The sequence below is a fragment of the Salvelinus fontinalis genome, chromosome 7, assembly GCF_029448725.1.
Source record: "Salvelinus fontinalis isolate EN_2023a chromosome 7, ASM2944872v1, whole genome shotgun sequence".
In the NCBI taxonomy this organism is placed as follows: Eukaryota; Metazoa; Chordata; class Actinopteri; order Salmoniformes; family Salmonidae; genus Salvelinus; species Salvelinus fontinalis.
The window spans coordinates 63755873-63774067 of NC_074671.1; the positions used below are offsets into that span (position 1 = coordinate 63755873).

Genomic DNA, 18195 nt, shown 5'->3' on the forward strand with positions numbered 1-18195 from the left:
ACCCTGGGGCCCCAGTCCTCTAACCCACCAGCCCTGGTTATAACCCTGGAGCCCCAGTCCTCTCCTCCTCCAGCCCTGGTTATAACCCTGGAGATCCAGTCCTCTCCTCCTCCAGCCCTGGTTATAACCCTGGGGCTCCAGTCCTCTAACCCTCCAGCTCTGGTTATAACCCTGGAGCCCCAGTTCTCTCCTCCTCCAGCCCTGGTTATAACCCTGGAGCCCCAGTCCTCTAACCCTCCAGCCCTGGTTATAACCCTGGGGCTCCAGTCCTCTAACCCTCCAGCCCTGGTTATAACCCTGGAGCCCCAGTCCTCTAACCCTCCAGCCCTGGTTATAACCCTGGAGCCCCAGTCCTCTCCTCCTCCAGCCCTGGTTATAACCCTGGGGCTCCAGTCCTCTAACCCTCCAGCCCTGGTTATAACCCTGGAGCTCCAGTCCTCTCCTCCTCCAGCCCTGGTTATAACCCTGGGGCTCCAGTCCTCTAACCCTCCAGCCCTGGTTATAACCCTGGAGCCCCAGTCCTCTAACCCTCCAGCCCTTGTTATAACCCTGGGGCTCTAGTCCTCTAACCCTCCAGCCCTGGTTATAACCCTGGAGCCCCAGTCCTCTAACCCTCCAGCCCTGGTTATAACCCTGGGGCTCCAGTTCTCTAACCCTCCAGCCCTGGTTATAACCCTGGAGCCCCAGTCCTCTAACCCTCCAGCCCTGGTTATAACCCTGGAGCCCCAGTTCTCTCCTCCTCCAGCCCTGGTTATAACCCTGGAGCCCCAGTCCTCTAACCCTCCAGCCCTGGTTATAACCCTGGAGCCCCAGTCCTCTCCTCCTCCAGCCCTGGTTATAACCCTGGGGCTCTAGTCCTCTAACCCTCCAGCCCTGGTTATAACCCTGGAGCCCCAGTCCTCTAACCCTCCAGCCCTGGTTATAACCCTGGGGCTCCAGTTCTCTAACCCTCCAGCCCTGGTTATAACCCTGGAGCCCCAGTCCTCTAACCCTCCAGCCCTGGTTATAACCCTGGAGCCCCAGTTCTCTCCTCCTCCAGCCCTGGTTATAACCCTGGAGCCCCAGTCCTCTAACCCTCCAGCCCTGGTTATAACCCTGGAGCCCCAGTCCTCTCCTCCTCCAGCCCTGGTTATAACCCTGGGGCTCCAGTCCTCTAACCCTCCAGCCCTGGTTATAACCCTGGAGCTCCAGTCCTCTCCTCCTCCAGCCCTGGTTATAACCCTGGGGCTCCAGTCCTCTAACCCTCCAGCCCTGGTTATAACCCTGGAGCTCCAGTCCTCTAACCCTCCAGCCCTGGTTATAACCCTGGAGCTCCAGTTCTCTAACCCTCCAGCCCTGGTTATAACCCTGGGGCTCCAGTCCTCTCCTCCTCCAGCCCTGGTTATAACCCTGGGGCTCCAGTCCTCTAACCCTCCAGCCCTGTTTTTTTCAGCTGTTTGGGCACACAAAAATTGTTTTGGAGGCCGAAGTTTGGAAACCGAAGTCTGACCCTCTTCCAGCCCTCTAGTCCTCCTTCAGCCCTCTAATCCTCCAGCCCTCGACCTCCTCCAGCCCTCTAACCATCCTACCCTCCCTTCCTCCAGCCCTCTAGCCCTCTAATCCTCCAGCCCTCCCCTCCTCCAGCCCTCTAACCATCCTACCCTCCCTTCCTCCAGCCCTCTAATCCAGCCCTCTAACCCTCCTACCCTCCCTTCCTCCAGCCCTCTAATCCAGCCCTCTAACCCTCCTACCCTCCCTTCCTCCAGCCCTCTAATCCAGCCCTCTAACCCTCTAACCCTCCAGCCCTGGCTGTAGCCCTGGAGTTCTGGGGACGAGGGTATTGCCTTTTTAGGAGACACCTGATCGCAGCCCAGTGCCTCTACACACACACAGAGGCTGCTGATAAAGATGTGTGTGTCCTTGTGTGTTAGACTGAGTGAGAGAGAGTGACTGGTGATTAGGCTGATAGATGAGCTCAGAGCTATGGGGGTGGGGACTGGACTGCTACCATTCACAGTTAAAAAGAGAGATCCAACCACGACCCCATCCAGTTTAGGAAGGACACATCACTAGACCATTAGATTACCAGACCAGAGAGCAACACAGCGTGTGACAGCGTCGGAGACCTTTATACGTCCCCTGAGGATAGGTGGACCAGACGGACAGTGGACTGTTTTTGTTTGCCAGCAGGCTGAGGAGAAGCTCTGTCTGTTTAACCAGAGGAACACTATCTCAGGCTTCTAGAAGCTCCGTCTGTTTAACCAGAGGAACACTATCTCAGGCTTCTAGAAGCTCTGTCTGTTTAACCAGAGGAACACTATCTCAGGCTTCTAGAATCTCTGTCTGTTTAACCAGAGGAACACTATCTCAGGCTTCTAGAAGCTCTGTCTGTTTAACCAGAGGAACACTATCTCAGGCTTCTAGAAGAGGACTATAGTATCTTGGGAGTCAGACTGTTTCTGAGAGACTCTGTCTACCTGGAGCCTGTGTCCTCTATAACCCGTAGAGACTGTCCACCTGGAGCCTGTGTCCTCTATAACCCGTAGAGACTGTCCACCTGGAGCCTGTGTCCTCTATAACCCGTAGAGACTGTCTACCTGGAGCCTGTGTTCTCTATAACCCGTAGAGAGACTGTCTACCTGGAGCCTGTGTCCCCCCCAGTCGGTATAGAGAAGGACTGAACTAGTCTTCCTGTTGAAACCTACATTACAGTCCTTTGTTTTAGTCCGGGTTGGTGGGCATCTTGAACCCTAACCCTCATGGAGAAGTTCCAGGCTGGTATGGTCCTAGCGGGGGTGGGGGACGCCCTGGGCTACCGTAAGGGCCGCTGGGAGAGCTGCCCCTCTGGGCCACAGATCCAGGAAGAGCTGGCCTCTCTGGGGGGCCTTGGGGCTCTGAAACTGGACCCTGACAACTGGCCCCTCAGCGATGGAGCCCTGATGCACATGACCACCGCGGAGGCCCTCATCACAGGTGAGGACAGGACATACCCACGGAGGTTAGAGGAGGGATGGGTAGATGGGGGATAGGGGACATGGAGGGTTAGGGGACATGGAGGGTTAGGAGATGTAGAGGGTTAGGGGACATGGGGGGTTAGGGGACATGGAGGGTTAGGGGACATGGAGAGTTAGGAGATGTAGAGGGTTAGGGGACATGGGGGGTTAGGGGACATGGAGGGTTAGGGGACATGGAGGGTTAGGGGACATGGAGAGTTAGGGGACATGGAGGGTTAGGGGACATGGAGAGTTAGGGGACATGGAGGGTTAGGGTACCTGGAGGGTTAGGGGACATGGAGGGTTAGGGGACCTGGAGGGTTAGGGGACATGGAGGGTTAGGGGACATGGAGGGTTAGGGGACATGGAGAGTTGGTGCTAGTTGGCCATGCTAGAATTAACTAAACAGTAACATTGACCAATCAATAGTACTTCCTCATTGGTTCCAATGATATTATCATCTATGATACATCTGTATCTCTGATACAGTGCCTGTGTAAGCCTAGTAAAGGAAACGAGTAAAGGGAACTCAAATAGAATAGCAGTAGAATGATTGCCATGGTTGTAGAGGTCTCAGAGACAGTGAGAACACCAGTAGTTTGGTGTTTCTCTCATTCACACTGACACATTCACTCATTTACTCTCTTCACCCACCTAAACCTCCTATCTCCTCAATCACACACACACACACACACACACTTACTCTCTTCACCCACCTAAACCTCCTATCTCCTCAATAACACACGCACACACACTTACTCTCTTCACCCACCTAAACCTCCTATCTCCTCAATCACACACACACCTGTCCAGTCTGAGTTTACAGAGAGACGAGAATAGCAGTCTGTGGAAACTCCTAATCACTCAATGGGACATATTTCTTCCGGACAATGCCTGGCTTACACCATAATCCCTATAGCAGTCAGAAATGACTCAGCGCAGGCCGTAATCCCAAACACCTTCTTCACATGTCATCACATCTACTCTTCATCTCTTCATCAGAGGAGTCTAGCTTGGAGTCTAGCCTGGTCCCCAGATCTGTTTGTGCTGTCTTGCCAACTCCTATGGTCATGGCAATGGAATTGGCAGGAGATAACAGTGGTGGAAAAAGTACCCAATGGTCATACTTGAGTAAAAGTAAAAAATACCTTTAATAGATAATGACTCAAGTGAAAGTCACCCAGTAAAATACTACTTGAGTAAAAGTCTAAAAGTATTTGGTTTTAAATATACTTCAGTTTCAAAAACAAACATATTTGCTGAAATATACCGCCAGATCAGAGGCAGTAGGGATGACTAGAGATGTTCTCTTGATAAGTGTGTGAATTAGACCTTTTTTCTGTCCTGCTAAGCATTCAAAATGTAAGGCGTAAAAAGTATATAATATCCTTTAGGGATGTAGTGAAGTAAAAGTTGTAAAAAATATAAATAGTAAATTAAAGTACAGACTACTTAAGTACAAACTACTTAAGTAGTACTTTGAAGTATTTTTTACTTGAAGTACTTTACACAACTGGGAGTTAGCAAGACAACAGGAGCAGATCTGGGACCAGACTGGAGTTCTATAGATGGACAACCTGACAGGACAACACGCATGTCACCTAGCGACCGCTGGCCTGGACGTCTGGAGCTGCCAGATCAGATAAGTCCAAAATAGAACTAGGGAGGAGAACATGAGCCTGTCCTCAGGCAGAGGAGAACAATAGAGAAACCAGGTCTCATCACATCACAGTAGCTATCCCCCTTGGTGATCCTGTATCGTATTTGGCTGGTGGATTGTGTTCAAAGCCAGCAGTGCTCCTGTAGAGAGACGACAGCCTTACGGATAAGCCTGCTGCTTAGCCGCATTCCAACAACACAGCCTGGGAGGTGTCCCAAATGGCACCCTATTCCCTATGTAGTGCACTACTTTAGATCAGACTCTGGTTAAATGTAGTGCACTATATAAGGAATAGGGTGTACTTTGGGTCTCTCACCAAGTCAGGCCAGAGAACCACCATGAATCACTGACAGGAGCTGGAAGCAAACAATACTCATCTGATCTATAGCACAGCTCATAGAGAGGAGAGGAGGAGGAGGTGGGGGGTAGAGGAGGAGATGAGGAGGAGGTGGGGAGAGGAGGAGGAGGAGAGGGGAGGAGAGGAGGAGCTGAGGAGAGGAGGGAGGAAAGAAAGAGGAGAGGAGGAGGAGGGGAGAGGAGGAGAGGAGGAGGGGGGATGGGGAATGTGAGTGGAGGGAGGACAGGGTGAGATGTGGATGGTGATGGGAGATGAGGCGAGGGGAGAGGAAGAGGAAGAGGAAGAGGGGAAGAAGATTTCAGTGTATCTAGTTTTGGCCCACGCAGTTAAAGGCCTATGTTATAAACTCTGATCTGGGTCCATATTCACAAAACATCTGAGAGTAGGAGTACTGATGTGGTATCCGTGTTTCTTGTTAGATTATAATGAATGGACAGATAGGAAATGATCCTAGATCAGCACTCCTACTCTAAAACGCTTAATACACACCGTCCCTGATCCATCTACCACAGGGGACAGAGAGAAGAGGGGGATGTCAATGTATATCTTGGCCTAAGCAAGTATAGGCCTTTATTACAGCCTAGGCCGGCCTATGTATCATGAGAACAGTGATTCTGGGCATGTATTTTTAAAGCATCCCAAAGAAGGATGTTATCTGTCCATGTTATCTTTTTCATTATGACCTAACATGTAGAAATGGTCCTAGATCAGTGCTCTTACTTTGAGATGCTTTGTGAATATCAAACCTGATGTGTAACAAAGCATAGGTCAAACAGCAACAAGTACCCAACATCAAACCCCTCCTTGATAAAGTAGGGATGTACACAACCCTATCCGGCTCGAAGGACCATGAAAAAGAGACGGATAGGAACAATTGTCCTGGAACAAGGGGAAAGGGCTTCAGAGATGATACATCAAGACATGACCGGTTAGATTGCAGGCAACTGGTTCTAAACACAGGTTCTGTTCCAAATGGTACCCTTTTCCCATAGTCCACTATTTCTGACTAGGGCCTATTCCACATGGTGCACCACATTTGATCCGAGCCAGATGGGCCCTGGTCAGAAGTAATGAATTATAATAGAGGGTGCCATTTAGGAGCCAGACAGTGTAGATAATAGGGTTCTATTTAGGAGGTAGAGAATAGGGTTCTATTTAGGAGGTAGAGAATAGGGTTCTATTTAGGAGGTAGAGAATAGGGTTCTATTTAGGAGGTAGAGAATATGGTTCTATTTAGGAGGTAGAGAATAGGGTTCTATTTAGGAGCCAGACCGTGTAGAGAATAGGGTTCTAATATGGAGGTAGACAGTGTAGTGAATGATATTCACACCGCTTGTCTTGTCTGGTAAACTAGGATGAGAAGACGGAATGAATGATTTTCATTCAGTTACTTAAGCCCACACTGAATGGAACACCCCATCCCTCTCTCCCTGACACCCATCTGGTTCATCCCCAAAGCCCTCTGCTCCTGAAACAAAGGTGACAAACACACACACCACATCAATGACACACACAAGCATATGCACAAACCCATGACTCACACGTGTGGACCCCCCCCCACCCCCCCAGCAGATCACATGGTATAATGTAAGCACAGCAGGCTGAACATCTAAACATAGACTCTCATCTGGCTGGTACGTCAAACATGCCACAGCCCCCCACGGACAGACAGTGTCTGACTACCAACCACTGTGTGTGTGTGTTTTTGAGAGAGAGAGAGAGAGAGAGAGAGAGAGAGAGAGAGAGAGAGAGAGAGAGAGAGAGAGAGAGAGAGAGAGAGAGAGAGAGAGAGAGAGAGGGAGAGAGAGAGAGGGAGAGGGAGAGGGAGAGGGAGATGGAGAGAGAGTGTGATGGTAAACGGTGATGCGTTAACTATGCTGTGTGTAAACGGTGGTGCGTTAACTATGCTGTGTGTAAACGGTGATGCGTTAACTATGCTGTGTGTAAACGGTGGTGCGTTAACTATGCTGTGTGTAAACGGTGGTGCGTTAACTATGCTGTGTGTAAACGGTGGTGCGTTAACTATGCTGTGTGTAAACGGTGGTGCGTTAACTATGCTGTGTGTAAACGGTGATGCGTTAACTATGCTGTGTGTAAACGGTGGTGCGGTAACTATGCTGTGTGTAAACGGTGGTGCGTTAACTATGCTGTGTGTAAACGGTGGTGCGTTAACTATGCTGTGTGTAAACGGTGGTGCGTTACGTATGCTGTGTGTAAACGGTGGTGCGTTAACTATGCTGTGTGTAAACGGTGGTGCGTTAACTATGCTGTGTGTAAACGGTGATGCGTTAACTATGCTGTGTGTAAACGGTGATGTGTTAACTATGTGTAAACGGTGGTACGGTAACTGTGTGTAAACGGTGATGTGTTCTGTGTTGTTCCAGACTACTGGTGTTTGGAGGACCTCTACAGGGAGCTGGTCAGGGTGTATGTTGAGGCCATGGTGTCTCTCCAGGGTCGCCCTCCTGACCCAGTCACCGTGGAGGGATGTGCTCACCTCAAACCCAACAACTTCCTGCTGGCCTGGCACACGCCCTTCAATGAGAAAGGTCAGAGGTCACAACAGATGTGTGAGGTGTGATGGTGACATGGTTTAGTAGGGTTCAGTTCAACCTGCACATGTGTAGTCTCTCTCTTTCTCTCTCCATGTGGTCATTGTCCTGACGGGTTCTCACCATGTGGTCATTGTCCTGGTGGGTTCTCTCCATGTGGTCATTGTCCTGATGGGTTCTCACCATGTGGTCATTGTCCTGGTGGGTTCTGATGGGTTCTCTCCATGTGGTCATTGTCCTGGTGGGTTCTCACCATGTAGTCATTGTTCTGGTGGGCTCTCTCCAGGTTCTGGGTTTGGAGCAGCCACCAAGGCCATGTGTGTGGGGATGAAGTACTGGCAGCCTGAGAGGATAGACAACCTAGTGGAGGTCAGCATTGAGACGGGGCGCATGACCCACAACCACCCTACAGGTACCATACACCATGACCCAACCACCCTACAGGTACCATACACCATGACCCAACCACCCTACAGGTACCATACACCCTACAGGTACCATACACCCTACAGGTACCATACACCATGACCCAACCACCCTACAGGTACCATACACCATGACCCAACCACCCTACAGGTACCATACACCATGACCCAACCACCCTACAGGTACCATACACCATGACCCAACCACCCTACAGGTACCATACACCATGACCCAACCACCCTACAGGTACCATACACCATGACCCAACCACCCTACAGGTACCATACACCATGACCCACAACCACCCTACAGGTACCATACACCCTACAGGTACCATACACCATGACCCAACCACCCTACAGGTACCATACACCATGACCCAACCACCCTACAGGTACCATACACCCTACAGGTACCATACACCATGACCCAACCACCCTACAGGTACCATACACCATGACCCAACCACCCTACAGGTACCATACACCATGACCCAACCACCCTACAGATACCATACACCATGACCCACAACCACCCTACAGGTACCATACACCATGACCCAACCACTCTACATGTACCATACACCATGACCCACAACCACCCTACAGGTACCATACACCATGACCCACAACCACCCTACAGGTACCATACACCATGACCCACAACCACCCTACAGGTACCATACACCATGACCCAACCACTCTACATGTACCATACACCATGACCCACAACCACCCTACAGGTACCATACACCCTACAGGTACCATACACCATGACCCAACCACCCTACAGGTACCATACACCCTACAGGTACCATACACCATGACCCAACCACCCTACAGGTACCATACACCATGACCCACAACCACCCTACAGGTACCATACACCATGACCCAACCACCCTACAGGTACCATACACCATGACCCACAACCACCCTACAGGTACCATACACCATGACCCAACCACCCTACATGTACCATACACCATGACCCAACCACCCTACAGGTACCATACACCCTACAGGTACCATACACCATGACCCAACCACCCTACAGGTACCATACACCATGACCCACAACCACCCTACAGGTACCATACACCATGACCCACAACCACCCTACAGGTACCATACACTCTACAGGTACCATACACCATGACCCAACCAACCTACAGGTACCATACACCCTACAGGTACCATACACCATGACCCACAACCACCCTACAGGTACCATACAGCATGACCCATAACCACCCTACAGGTACCATACACCATGACCCAACCACCCTACAGGTACCATACACCATGACCCGTAACCACCCTACAGGTACCATACACCATGACCCAACCACCCTACAGGTACCATACACCATGACCCATAACCACCCTACAAGTACCATACACCATGACCCATAACCACCCTACAGGTACCATACACCATGACCCAACCACCCTACAGGTACCATACACCATGACCCACAACCACCCTACAGGTACCATACACCATGACCCAACCACCCTACAGGTACCATACACCATGACCCAACCACACTACAGGTACCATACACCATGACCCACAACCACCCTACAGGTACCATACACCATGACCCAACCACCCTACAGGTACCATACACCATGACCCACAACCACCCTACAGGTACCATAGACCATGACCCAACCACCCTACAGGTACCATAGGCTAGACATTATAGTATAGCCTGCTATTTAACTAGCCTGGCCCCACATCTGTTTGTGTTGTCTTGCTCTAGTGATTAGCCTGGGGACGAGGTTAGTGTCTTACCAGCTCCTATAGGCAAGACAACAGCAACAGGTCTGGGAGCAGTTTCACTGGATTTACCTGGTATTACCATCTATAATCACATAATACTGACCTGGCTGATTCCAACAGGTTTCCTGGGCTCTCTGACCACGGCTCTGTTTGCGTCGTACGCGGTGCAGGGCAAACCGCTGGTGACCTGGGGTCGCGACCTCATGAAGGTCCTCCCCAAGGCCGAGGAGTACTGTAAGAAGACCATACGCCACATGGCAGGTGTGTGTGTGTGTGTGTGTGTGTGTGTGTGTGTGTGTGTGTGTGTGTGTGTGTGTGTGTGTGTGTGTGTGTGTGTGTGTGTGTGTGTGTGTGTGTGTGTGTGTGTGTGTGTGTGTGTGTGTGTGTGTGATTAAATGGTGGTGTATGTTGTGTCCACTGCAGAGTACCAGGAGAAGTGGTTCTACTTCGAGGCTAAGTGGCAGTTCTACCTGGAGGAGAGAGGCATGGAGGAGGAGGGGCAGAACAAGCCACTGTTTCCTGACACCTACAACGCTGAGGAGACAGACAAGGTCATCTATTGGTTCCATTCTACCTGGCAAACTGGATATTTAAAGATATTTGACAGATGTATTTAACTCAGGTGTGTTCTCCTCTCTCCAGGTGTAGAAGTATTTAACTCAGGTGTGTTCTCCTCTCTCCAGGTGTAGAAGTGTTTAACTCAGGTGTGTTCTCCTCTCTCCAGGTGTAGAAGTGTTTAACTCAGGTGTGTTCTCCTCTCTCCAGGTGTAGAAGTATTTAACTCAGGTGTGTTCTCCTCTCTCCAGGTGTAGAAGTATTTAACTCAGGTGTGTTCTCCTCTCTCCAGGTGTAGAAGTATTTAACTCAGGTGTGTTCTCCTCTCTCCAGGTGTAGAAGTATTTAACTCAGGTGTGTTCTCCTCTCTCCAGGTGTAGAAGTATTTAACTCAGGTGTGTTCTCCTCTCTCCAGGTGTAGAAGTATTTATCTCAGGTGTGTTCTCCTCTCTCCAGGTGTAGAAGTATTTAACTCAGGTGTGTTCTCCTCTCCAGGTGTAGAAGTATTTAACTCAGGTGTGTTCTCCTCTCCAGGTGTAGAAGTATTTAACTCAGGTGTGTTCTACTCTCTACAGGTGTATAAGCGCTGGAGCTCAGAGGGCCGGGCTGGACGGAGGGGTCATGATGCTCCCATGATAGCCTACGATGCTCTCCTGGCCTCAGGCTCCGACTGGACCCAGCTCTGCCGCCGCGCCATGTTCCACGGAGGTGGGCTGTGTGTGTGTGCATTTGTTTGTTGTCCGTGCAAGTAGTCTACATAAGAGTTGTGTAGGTGTGTGTGTGTGTTCTTGTTGTGTTTGTATATTTATTTGTGTGTGTGTGTGTGTGTCCTTGCCATTAGTATCGTCTCTGACCTAGTCATTGTGTCCCCCAGGGGAGAGCAGTGCCACAGGGCTGATAGCAGGCTGTCTGTACGGTCTCCTGTTCGGCCTGTCCCAGGTCCCTGAAGGGCTGCACCAGGATGTGGACCGACGCACGCGGCTGGAGGAGCTCGGAGCCGAGCTGTACAAGGCAGCCTCCGCAGAGAGGAGCACAGAAAAGTAACAACACCACCCTGCCCACACCGCCCTCTTCTGGCCGACATAGGAACTACACATGAATGACTCCACCATGGCTGGCTACTGGCTGCTCACCTACCTACCTACCAGTGGAGGCTGGTGGGAGGAGCTATAGGAAGACGGCTCAATGTAATGGCTGAAGGGGAATACATATGCTTGATACTGTTCCATTTATTCCATTCCAGCCATTACAATGAGCCTGTCCTTCTATATCTCCTCCTACCAGCCTCCTCTGCTACCTACCTATCCCACAGCACTGCAGCCCCCCTAGCCCGGCCTGTACCCTCCTCTCTGTCTCTCTCTCAACTGCTGCTGCTGGGGTCTCTGGAATAGTTCCGGTCCAGTTCCATTAAGTGTTTCTAAAAAAACTAAAGTCATTCATGTGGAACTGAATCAGAATCAGAATCAGAATCAGAATCAGAACTCCTGAACTGGATATGTAATGTAACTATTCCATAGATTCCAGAGGCCCAACGTGTTCTCATCTATAGATGAACATGGATGAACTAACATCCCTACCTACTGTACATACACCAGTCCTGGGTTTAAAACATGTGATTGTAGACAAAGAAGACGGTCCTGTGTCAATAAGATTTAAACAACAGGCTTGTTATTAGTCTGTACCCCATATAGTATATGTTCCCTATATAGTGCACTACTTCTGACCCGAACCCTATGGGCCCAGGTCAAAGGTAGTGCACTAGGGTTCTATTTGGGATCCACTCTTAGTCTGTTAATTGCACTCATCTGATGTTCTGGTTTATTATTGTCTGCTGTGGATTCACCACGAGTGACATGGTGCCTGTCATGATAATAATTGTGTTATTATCAGATTAAAGTGGATATCTATATATCACCTCTGAGGTCCGCGTCTCTCTTTGCTACTGTCTTTATAATGCTGTAGAGGTCAGAGGTCAATCCTAACTAACACCGGTGACGTGTCCCAATAATATCTCCTTTCTGCTGAAGTGTGCACTCCACCACCATATTCTGTCCACCATATTTCTTATACCAGTCATTTCCTTTCAAATCAGTGAAGGGAAGTGAACAAGTGCACACTCTGGGAGGAAGGATAGATAATTGGGACATAGCCACCTCACTGTACCAGGACCCTAGAAACCACCAATAGTCTGTTTCTCTCTCTTCTCTACTTACCCCCACCTCCCTGTTACAGATCAACTAAACAGTCCCTGTTACACATCAACTAAACAGTCCCTGTTACACATCAACTAAACAGTCCATGTTACACATCAACTAAACAGTCCCTGTTATAGATCAATTAAACAGTCCCTGTTACACATCAACTAAACAGTCCCTGTTACACATCAACTAAACAGTCCCTGTTACACATCAACTAAACAGTCCCTGTTACACATCAACTAAACAGTCCCTGTTACACATCAACTAAACAGTCCCTGTTATATATCAACTAAACAGTCCCTGTTACACATCAACTAAACAGTCCCTGTTACACATCAACTAAACAGTCCCTGTTACACATCAACTAAACAGTCCCTGTTATAGATCAATTAAACAGTCCCTGTTACATATCAACTAAACAGTCCCTGTTACACATCAACTAAACAGTCCCTGTTATATATAGATCAACTAAACAGTCCCTGTTACACATCAACTAAACAGTCCCTGTTATATATAGATCAATTAAACAGTCCCTGTTACACATCAACTAAACAGTCCCTGTTACACATCAACTAAACAGTCCCTGTTATATATAGATCAACTAAACAGTCCCTGTTACACATCAACTAAACAGTCCCTGTTACACATCAACTAAACAGTCCCTGTTACACATCAACTAAACAGTCCCTGTTACACATCAACTAAACAGTCCCTGTTACACATCAACTAAACAGTCCCTGTTACACATCAACTAAACAGTCCCTGTTACACATCAACTAAACAGTCCCTGTTATATATAGATCAATTAAACAGTCCCTGTTACACATCAACTAAACAGTCCCTGCTATATATCAACTAAACAGTCCCTGTTACACATCAACTAAACAGTCCCTGTTATAGATCAACTAAACAGTCCCTGTTACACATCAACTAAACAGTCCCTGTTACACATCAACTAAACAGTCCCTGTTATATATAGATCAATTAAACAGTCCCTGTTACACATCAACTAAACAGTCCCTGTTATATATCAACTAAACAGTCCCTGTTACACATCAACTAAACAGTCCCTGTTACACATCAATTAAACAGTCCCTGTTATATATCAACTAAACAGTCCCTGTTATATATCAACTAAACAGTCCCTGTTATAGATCAATTAAACAGTCCCTGTTATATATCAACTAAACAGTCCCTGTTACACATCAACTAAACAGTCCCTGTTATATATCAACTAAACAGTCCTACACTGCTAGAACATTCACTGGAAATGTAAATCATCCCTAAATCTGCTGCTGCAGCTAATGTACTGAGCAAGGAATGAATATTCTGTCATGTATAAAGAATTCATTGTCCATGGTAGAGGTTATAGTACAGAGATGGTAGAGGTTATAGTACAGAGATGGTAGAGGTTATAGTACAGAGATGGTAGAGGTTATAGTAGTACAGAGATGGTAGAGGTTATAGTAGTATAGAGATGGTAGAGGTTATAGTACAGAGATGGTAGGGGTTATAGTACAGAGATGGTAGAGGTTATAGTACAGAGATGGTAGAGGTTATAGTACAGAGATGGTAGAGGTTATAGTAGTACAGAGATGGTAGAGGTTATAGTACAGAGATGATAGAGGTTATAGTACAGAGATGGTAGAGGTTATAGTAGTACAGAGATGGTGGAGGTTATAGTAGTACAGAGATGGTCGAGGTTAGTCAGCCCTATCACAGGATGTTTCCGTCATAGAAATAGAATCTAGATTCTATTTCTATGGTCCCGGTTCTGTCCTGAGAACAAAGCTAGGCCCTTCTGTTTCCCTACAGAGCAGAGAGAGCAGTGAATGCAGGGCCATCAGGCCTCATTGTGGACACCAGCTCCCTGAAGAAGCTGGTTTGGGACCGGACGACGCGCCCGGAGGTCAGAGGGGTTCTGGAGAGCCTGCTCCACTACTTAACCCAGGACCTGCCCAGCCGGAGCCCCACCGCAAAGCCCCCTGAGAGGTTAGGGCCGGAGGTCAGTGTGGGGTTGGAGGTGCCCCAGTTCAGCAGGTGTGGAGGTCGACCAGCAGGGGGCGACGTCTCAAGGCGCCTCACCTCTTTCCAGCTTCTCCAGGCCAAGTTCCTGAGGAACACCCCCAACCCTCCGCTCACTCACCGCCGGGAGGTGGGGGCCCTGGCACTGTCCTCCAGAGAGGGTAGAGGGGGAGGCTGTGGGATCAGAGAGACCCATAGTGGACAGGTTGAGGGCTGCATTCCCAAAACAGGACGTGGAGTGAGAAAGGGGAACACTGTTAAGGATGTGCTGGCCAGGTTTTCTGCAGCAACGCAGAAGGAGAGGGGAGGGGCCACACAGGGGGGAGGAGCGTCGAAAAGACCCCGACCGATCGGCAAGGGGCAGCTACTGTCTGCCATAATGGACAAGTTTGAAACCATGGCGACGGTGCAACGGGGAAGTGACGTGAGTTGCCTGAAGAAAAGCTCTTCTCCTGGTACCAGCTCACCTGGTAAAGTCAAAGGGACCGGTGGTCGTGTCAAAGAATTAGTGAGTCGTCAGGAAGAAGAGGGACAACAGTGCTTAGGTCAACCAGGTCAACCTGTCAAAGGTCAGAGTTCAGTGAAGCAACAGGTTAAGAGTAAAGGCTGGGGACAGCAGAGGAAAGAGAACCCCTCTGGAGTGCAGGGAGGAGATAGAGGGTCAGAGAAGACAGTAGCTGCTCTGAAGGATTCACCTCAACACAGAAAAGGGAGGAACTGGAATCAGAAGGTGAAAGGTCACTCTGTAGTCAATAAGCAGATAAGGGGTCCAGGTTCAGATCAAGAAGCTGAAGGTCAGATTCAGGATTCAATTAAGGAGGTAGAAGTTTGGGGCGCTAACCAACAGGTAGAGACTCTGGGTATGAACCAACAGGTAGAGACTCTGGGTATGAACCAACAGGTAGAGACTCTGGGTATGAACCAACAGGTAGAGACTCTGGGTATGAACCAACAGGTAGAGACTCTGGGTATGAACCAACAGGTAGAGACTCTGGGTATGAACCAACAGGTAGAGACTCTGGGTATGAACCAACAGGTAGAGACTCTGGGTATGAACCAACAGGTAGAGACTCTGGGTACGAACCAACAGGTAGAGACTCTGGGTATGAACCCACAGGTAGAGATTCAGGGTATGAACCAACAGGTAGAGACTCTTGGTACGAACCAACAGGTAGAGATTCAGGATACAAACCAAGAACAGATTGTTAGCTCAGGTCAAAGACTAGAAGGCCATGGTTCAGAGGTTGACAAGGAGCTAAAGGTTCAGAGTGAAAACATTGAAGTTAAGGCTTCAGTGGGTCAGAAAGTGGTGGTACAGGCTTCACATCAGGAGAATCAGGATCAAGACAGTGAAGTTGAAGTTTCAGGTCAGGAGGTCAAGGCACAGGTTACAGGTCAGGAGCTCAAGGCACAGGTTACAGGTCAGGAGGTCAAGGCACAGGTTACAGGTCAGGAGGTCAAGGCACAGGTTTCAGATCAGGAATTAAAGGTACAGGAGCTCAGCTATGTGCAGGTAGAGCTGCTCTGCTCTGCTGCAGTGGTCCAGTGGTCTCCCCCAGCACCCCAGGTAGAGATGCCTGAGATAGAGGCCTTGCAGTCTGGGTACCTGGCAACGCTGCTCCCTTGTCCTCCTGTGTGGGCCCTAGCTTCCTCTGTGGATCCACCAGCACAGAAATACTCAGGGTTAGGGTCCAAAACCAGGACCCTGGAAGGCTCACATCTCTCCTACCCCTGGAGAAAACAGTACATGGATCCACCCCAACCCCGGTCCACCCAGAGAGGCCAGCCCAGATACCCCATCCCTAGGGGGGCCCACGGCTCAGAATCAGAACCATCGGAACTGGGCCAGGCCCATAACACCAGCCTCTCACCCCCACCTTCTGAATCTACGACCCCTGATGTCATGACCTCTGTCCCCACAACCCCTGATCTTGACCTTTGCTTCCTGCCATCAGCGCCCACAACGTCCAACCAGGAGCCCCGCCCACATGAAGCCAAACAGGAAGTAAATGTCCCCATGGCACTGCAAAGTGGGGATGGGGAGGTGACATGTCAGGAGGGGGAGGGGCAGGGTAGCGCTGAGATGTCACACAAAGATGATGTCATCACTATGAGTGGTTCAACTGTTGCAGAGCCAGAAAGACTACAGACAGAAAAGCAGGAGAGACCAAAGTACAGGACGTTAAACTACGGCGACCCTTCAGCGAAACTGATTTATAAACCCAAAATCATCCGATTCACAGATACCTTTAATTTCTAAGTCACTCGTTCACTCACTCTGACTTCAGTGATGCGTCCGTCTGTGGAAGATAAAAGCTTTCTGAACTTTCTCTCTCCTCACAGTGAAACACAACACACCTTCAAGGTCATGCTAGCTATCCCATGTGTTGCTGTCCTCTGAAAGCTGTGGTGTTGCAGGAAGCAGCCTACGCTCTACATGTGGTGATTACTCAGAAGCTGTGTAATGCTCTAAGTAGAGTAGTGTGTGTGTGCGTGCGTGTGTGTGTGTCGTCCGTACTGTAACAGTGGAAAGACAAACAGAACAGCGGTGTTAAACATTGACTAAGCCTAATCTTTAGAATGGGATTTTCTTGGAAAACAATGTGAAGCAATAATATCAGGACTTAAACTGTAGCTATGACAACCGAGTCAAATGAACCTCTGCTCTTTATCAGATTAAAGAAGATCAATCCCTTATCTTGTAGTTATTGTATTGTTGTTGTTGTGATCAATCTGAAACAGTTTTACTGTTCCCTTCTAATCAACCTCTCATTCATTAGCCTGTTTGAGTTATCTCTACTGACCTTGGCGTATCTATACTCTCCCTAAGGCTCGTGACAATTGTCGTTATCACAAGTAAACCGGAACTAAGGCACCATACATTTCATTTAATGTCATTAGAATAATCTCAGAGATCAGGGACATATTCGGCCACTACATGTATCAATGAAGTTTACAAGAGAATCTTTGTTCAAATGTTGACACCAGAGGGTTAATTTTTTTCTGGAATGTTCCAAGGTCCCAGATACACCCACACAGGTTGTTTTTGTGCCAGCTAGATGTTCTACTACCACCATACGGTAAATGTGCCCTCACTGCCAGTGTTTTGGCTACAGACATGGACTATAACCTGGGAAATAACCCACTTATCTCATACTATTCACACCAGTCGCCTTTTACTGATGGTTGGAAAAACAGCCCTAAACACACTATTTTATGCTAAGAAATGGTCGATGTGCACTTTTATTGATGGGTTAAACTCAAACACACATGCATACACACACAAAAACACACATTCGTTTCTGGAAAAAAATGGGTATGAGGATATTTCTTTATTTTACCAGGTAAGTTGACTGAGAACACATTCTCATTTGCAGCAACGACCTGGGGAATAGTTACAGGATGAATGAGCCAAATGTACACTGGGGATTATTAGGTGACCATGATGGTTTGAGGGCCAGATTGGGAATTTAGCCAGGACACCGGGGTTAACACCCCTACTCTTACAATAAGTGCCATGGGATCTTTAATGACCTCAGAGAGTCAGGACACCCGTTTAACGTCCCATCCGAAAGACAGCACCCTACACAGGGCAGTGTCCCCAATCACTGCCCTGGGGCATTGGGATATTTTATTAGACCAGAGGAAAGAGTGCCTCCTA

General features: G+C 48.8%; 1 protein-coding gene across 3 annotated transcripts; it reads left to right on the plus strand.

The window, feature by feature from the left end:
• The first annotated feature begins 1386 nt into the window (after window positions 1-1386).
• LOC129860129 (uncharacterized) lies at window positions 1387-17190 on the plus strand. Of its 3 annotated transcripts, XM_055930449.1 has the most exons (8): window positions 1388-2952; window positions 7375-7539; window positions 7829-7954; window positions 9877-10017; window positions 10180-10307; window positions 10887-11019; window positions 11186-11351; window positions 14325-17190. In XM_055930449.1, the coding sequence occupies exons 1-8, from the start codon at window positions 2739-2741 to the stop codon at window positions 16792-16794; spliced, it is 3543 nt and encodes a 1180-aa protein (XP_055786424.1). In that variant the 5' UTR covers window positions 1388-2738; the 3' UTR covers window positions 16795-17190. The 3 variants fall into 3 exon arrangements, with proteins under 3 accessions (XP_055786425.1, XP_055786424.1, XP_055786426.1); XM_055930450.1 differs by lacking the exon at window positions 7375-7539 and having other exon boundaries at window positions 1387-2952; XM_055930451.1 differs by lacking the exons at window positions 1388-2952; window positions 7375-7539; window positions 7829-7954 and adding an exon at window positions 8602-9624.
• Window positions 17191-18195: the final 1005 nt, after the last annotated feature.

Excerpts from the sequence above, each read along its gene's own strand:
- LOC129860129 (XM_055930449.1), top strand. The coding sequence starts at position 2,739 with ATGGAGAAGTTCCAGGCTGGTATGGTCCTAGCGGGGGTGGGGGACGCC. Across the intron at positions 7,540-7,828 it reads CACGCCCTTCAATGAGAAAG|GTTCTGGGTTTGGAGCAGCC; the intron begins GTCAGAGGTCAC and ends GGCTCTCTCCAG. Across the intron at positions 10,018-10,179 it reads GACCATACGCCACATGGCAG|AGTACCAGGAGAAGTGGTTC; the intron begins GTGTGTGTGTGT and ends TGTCCACTGCAG.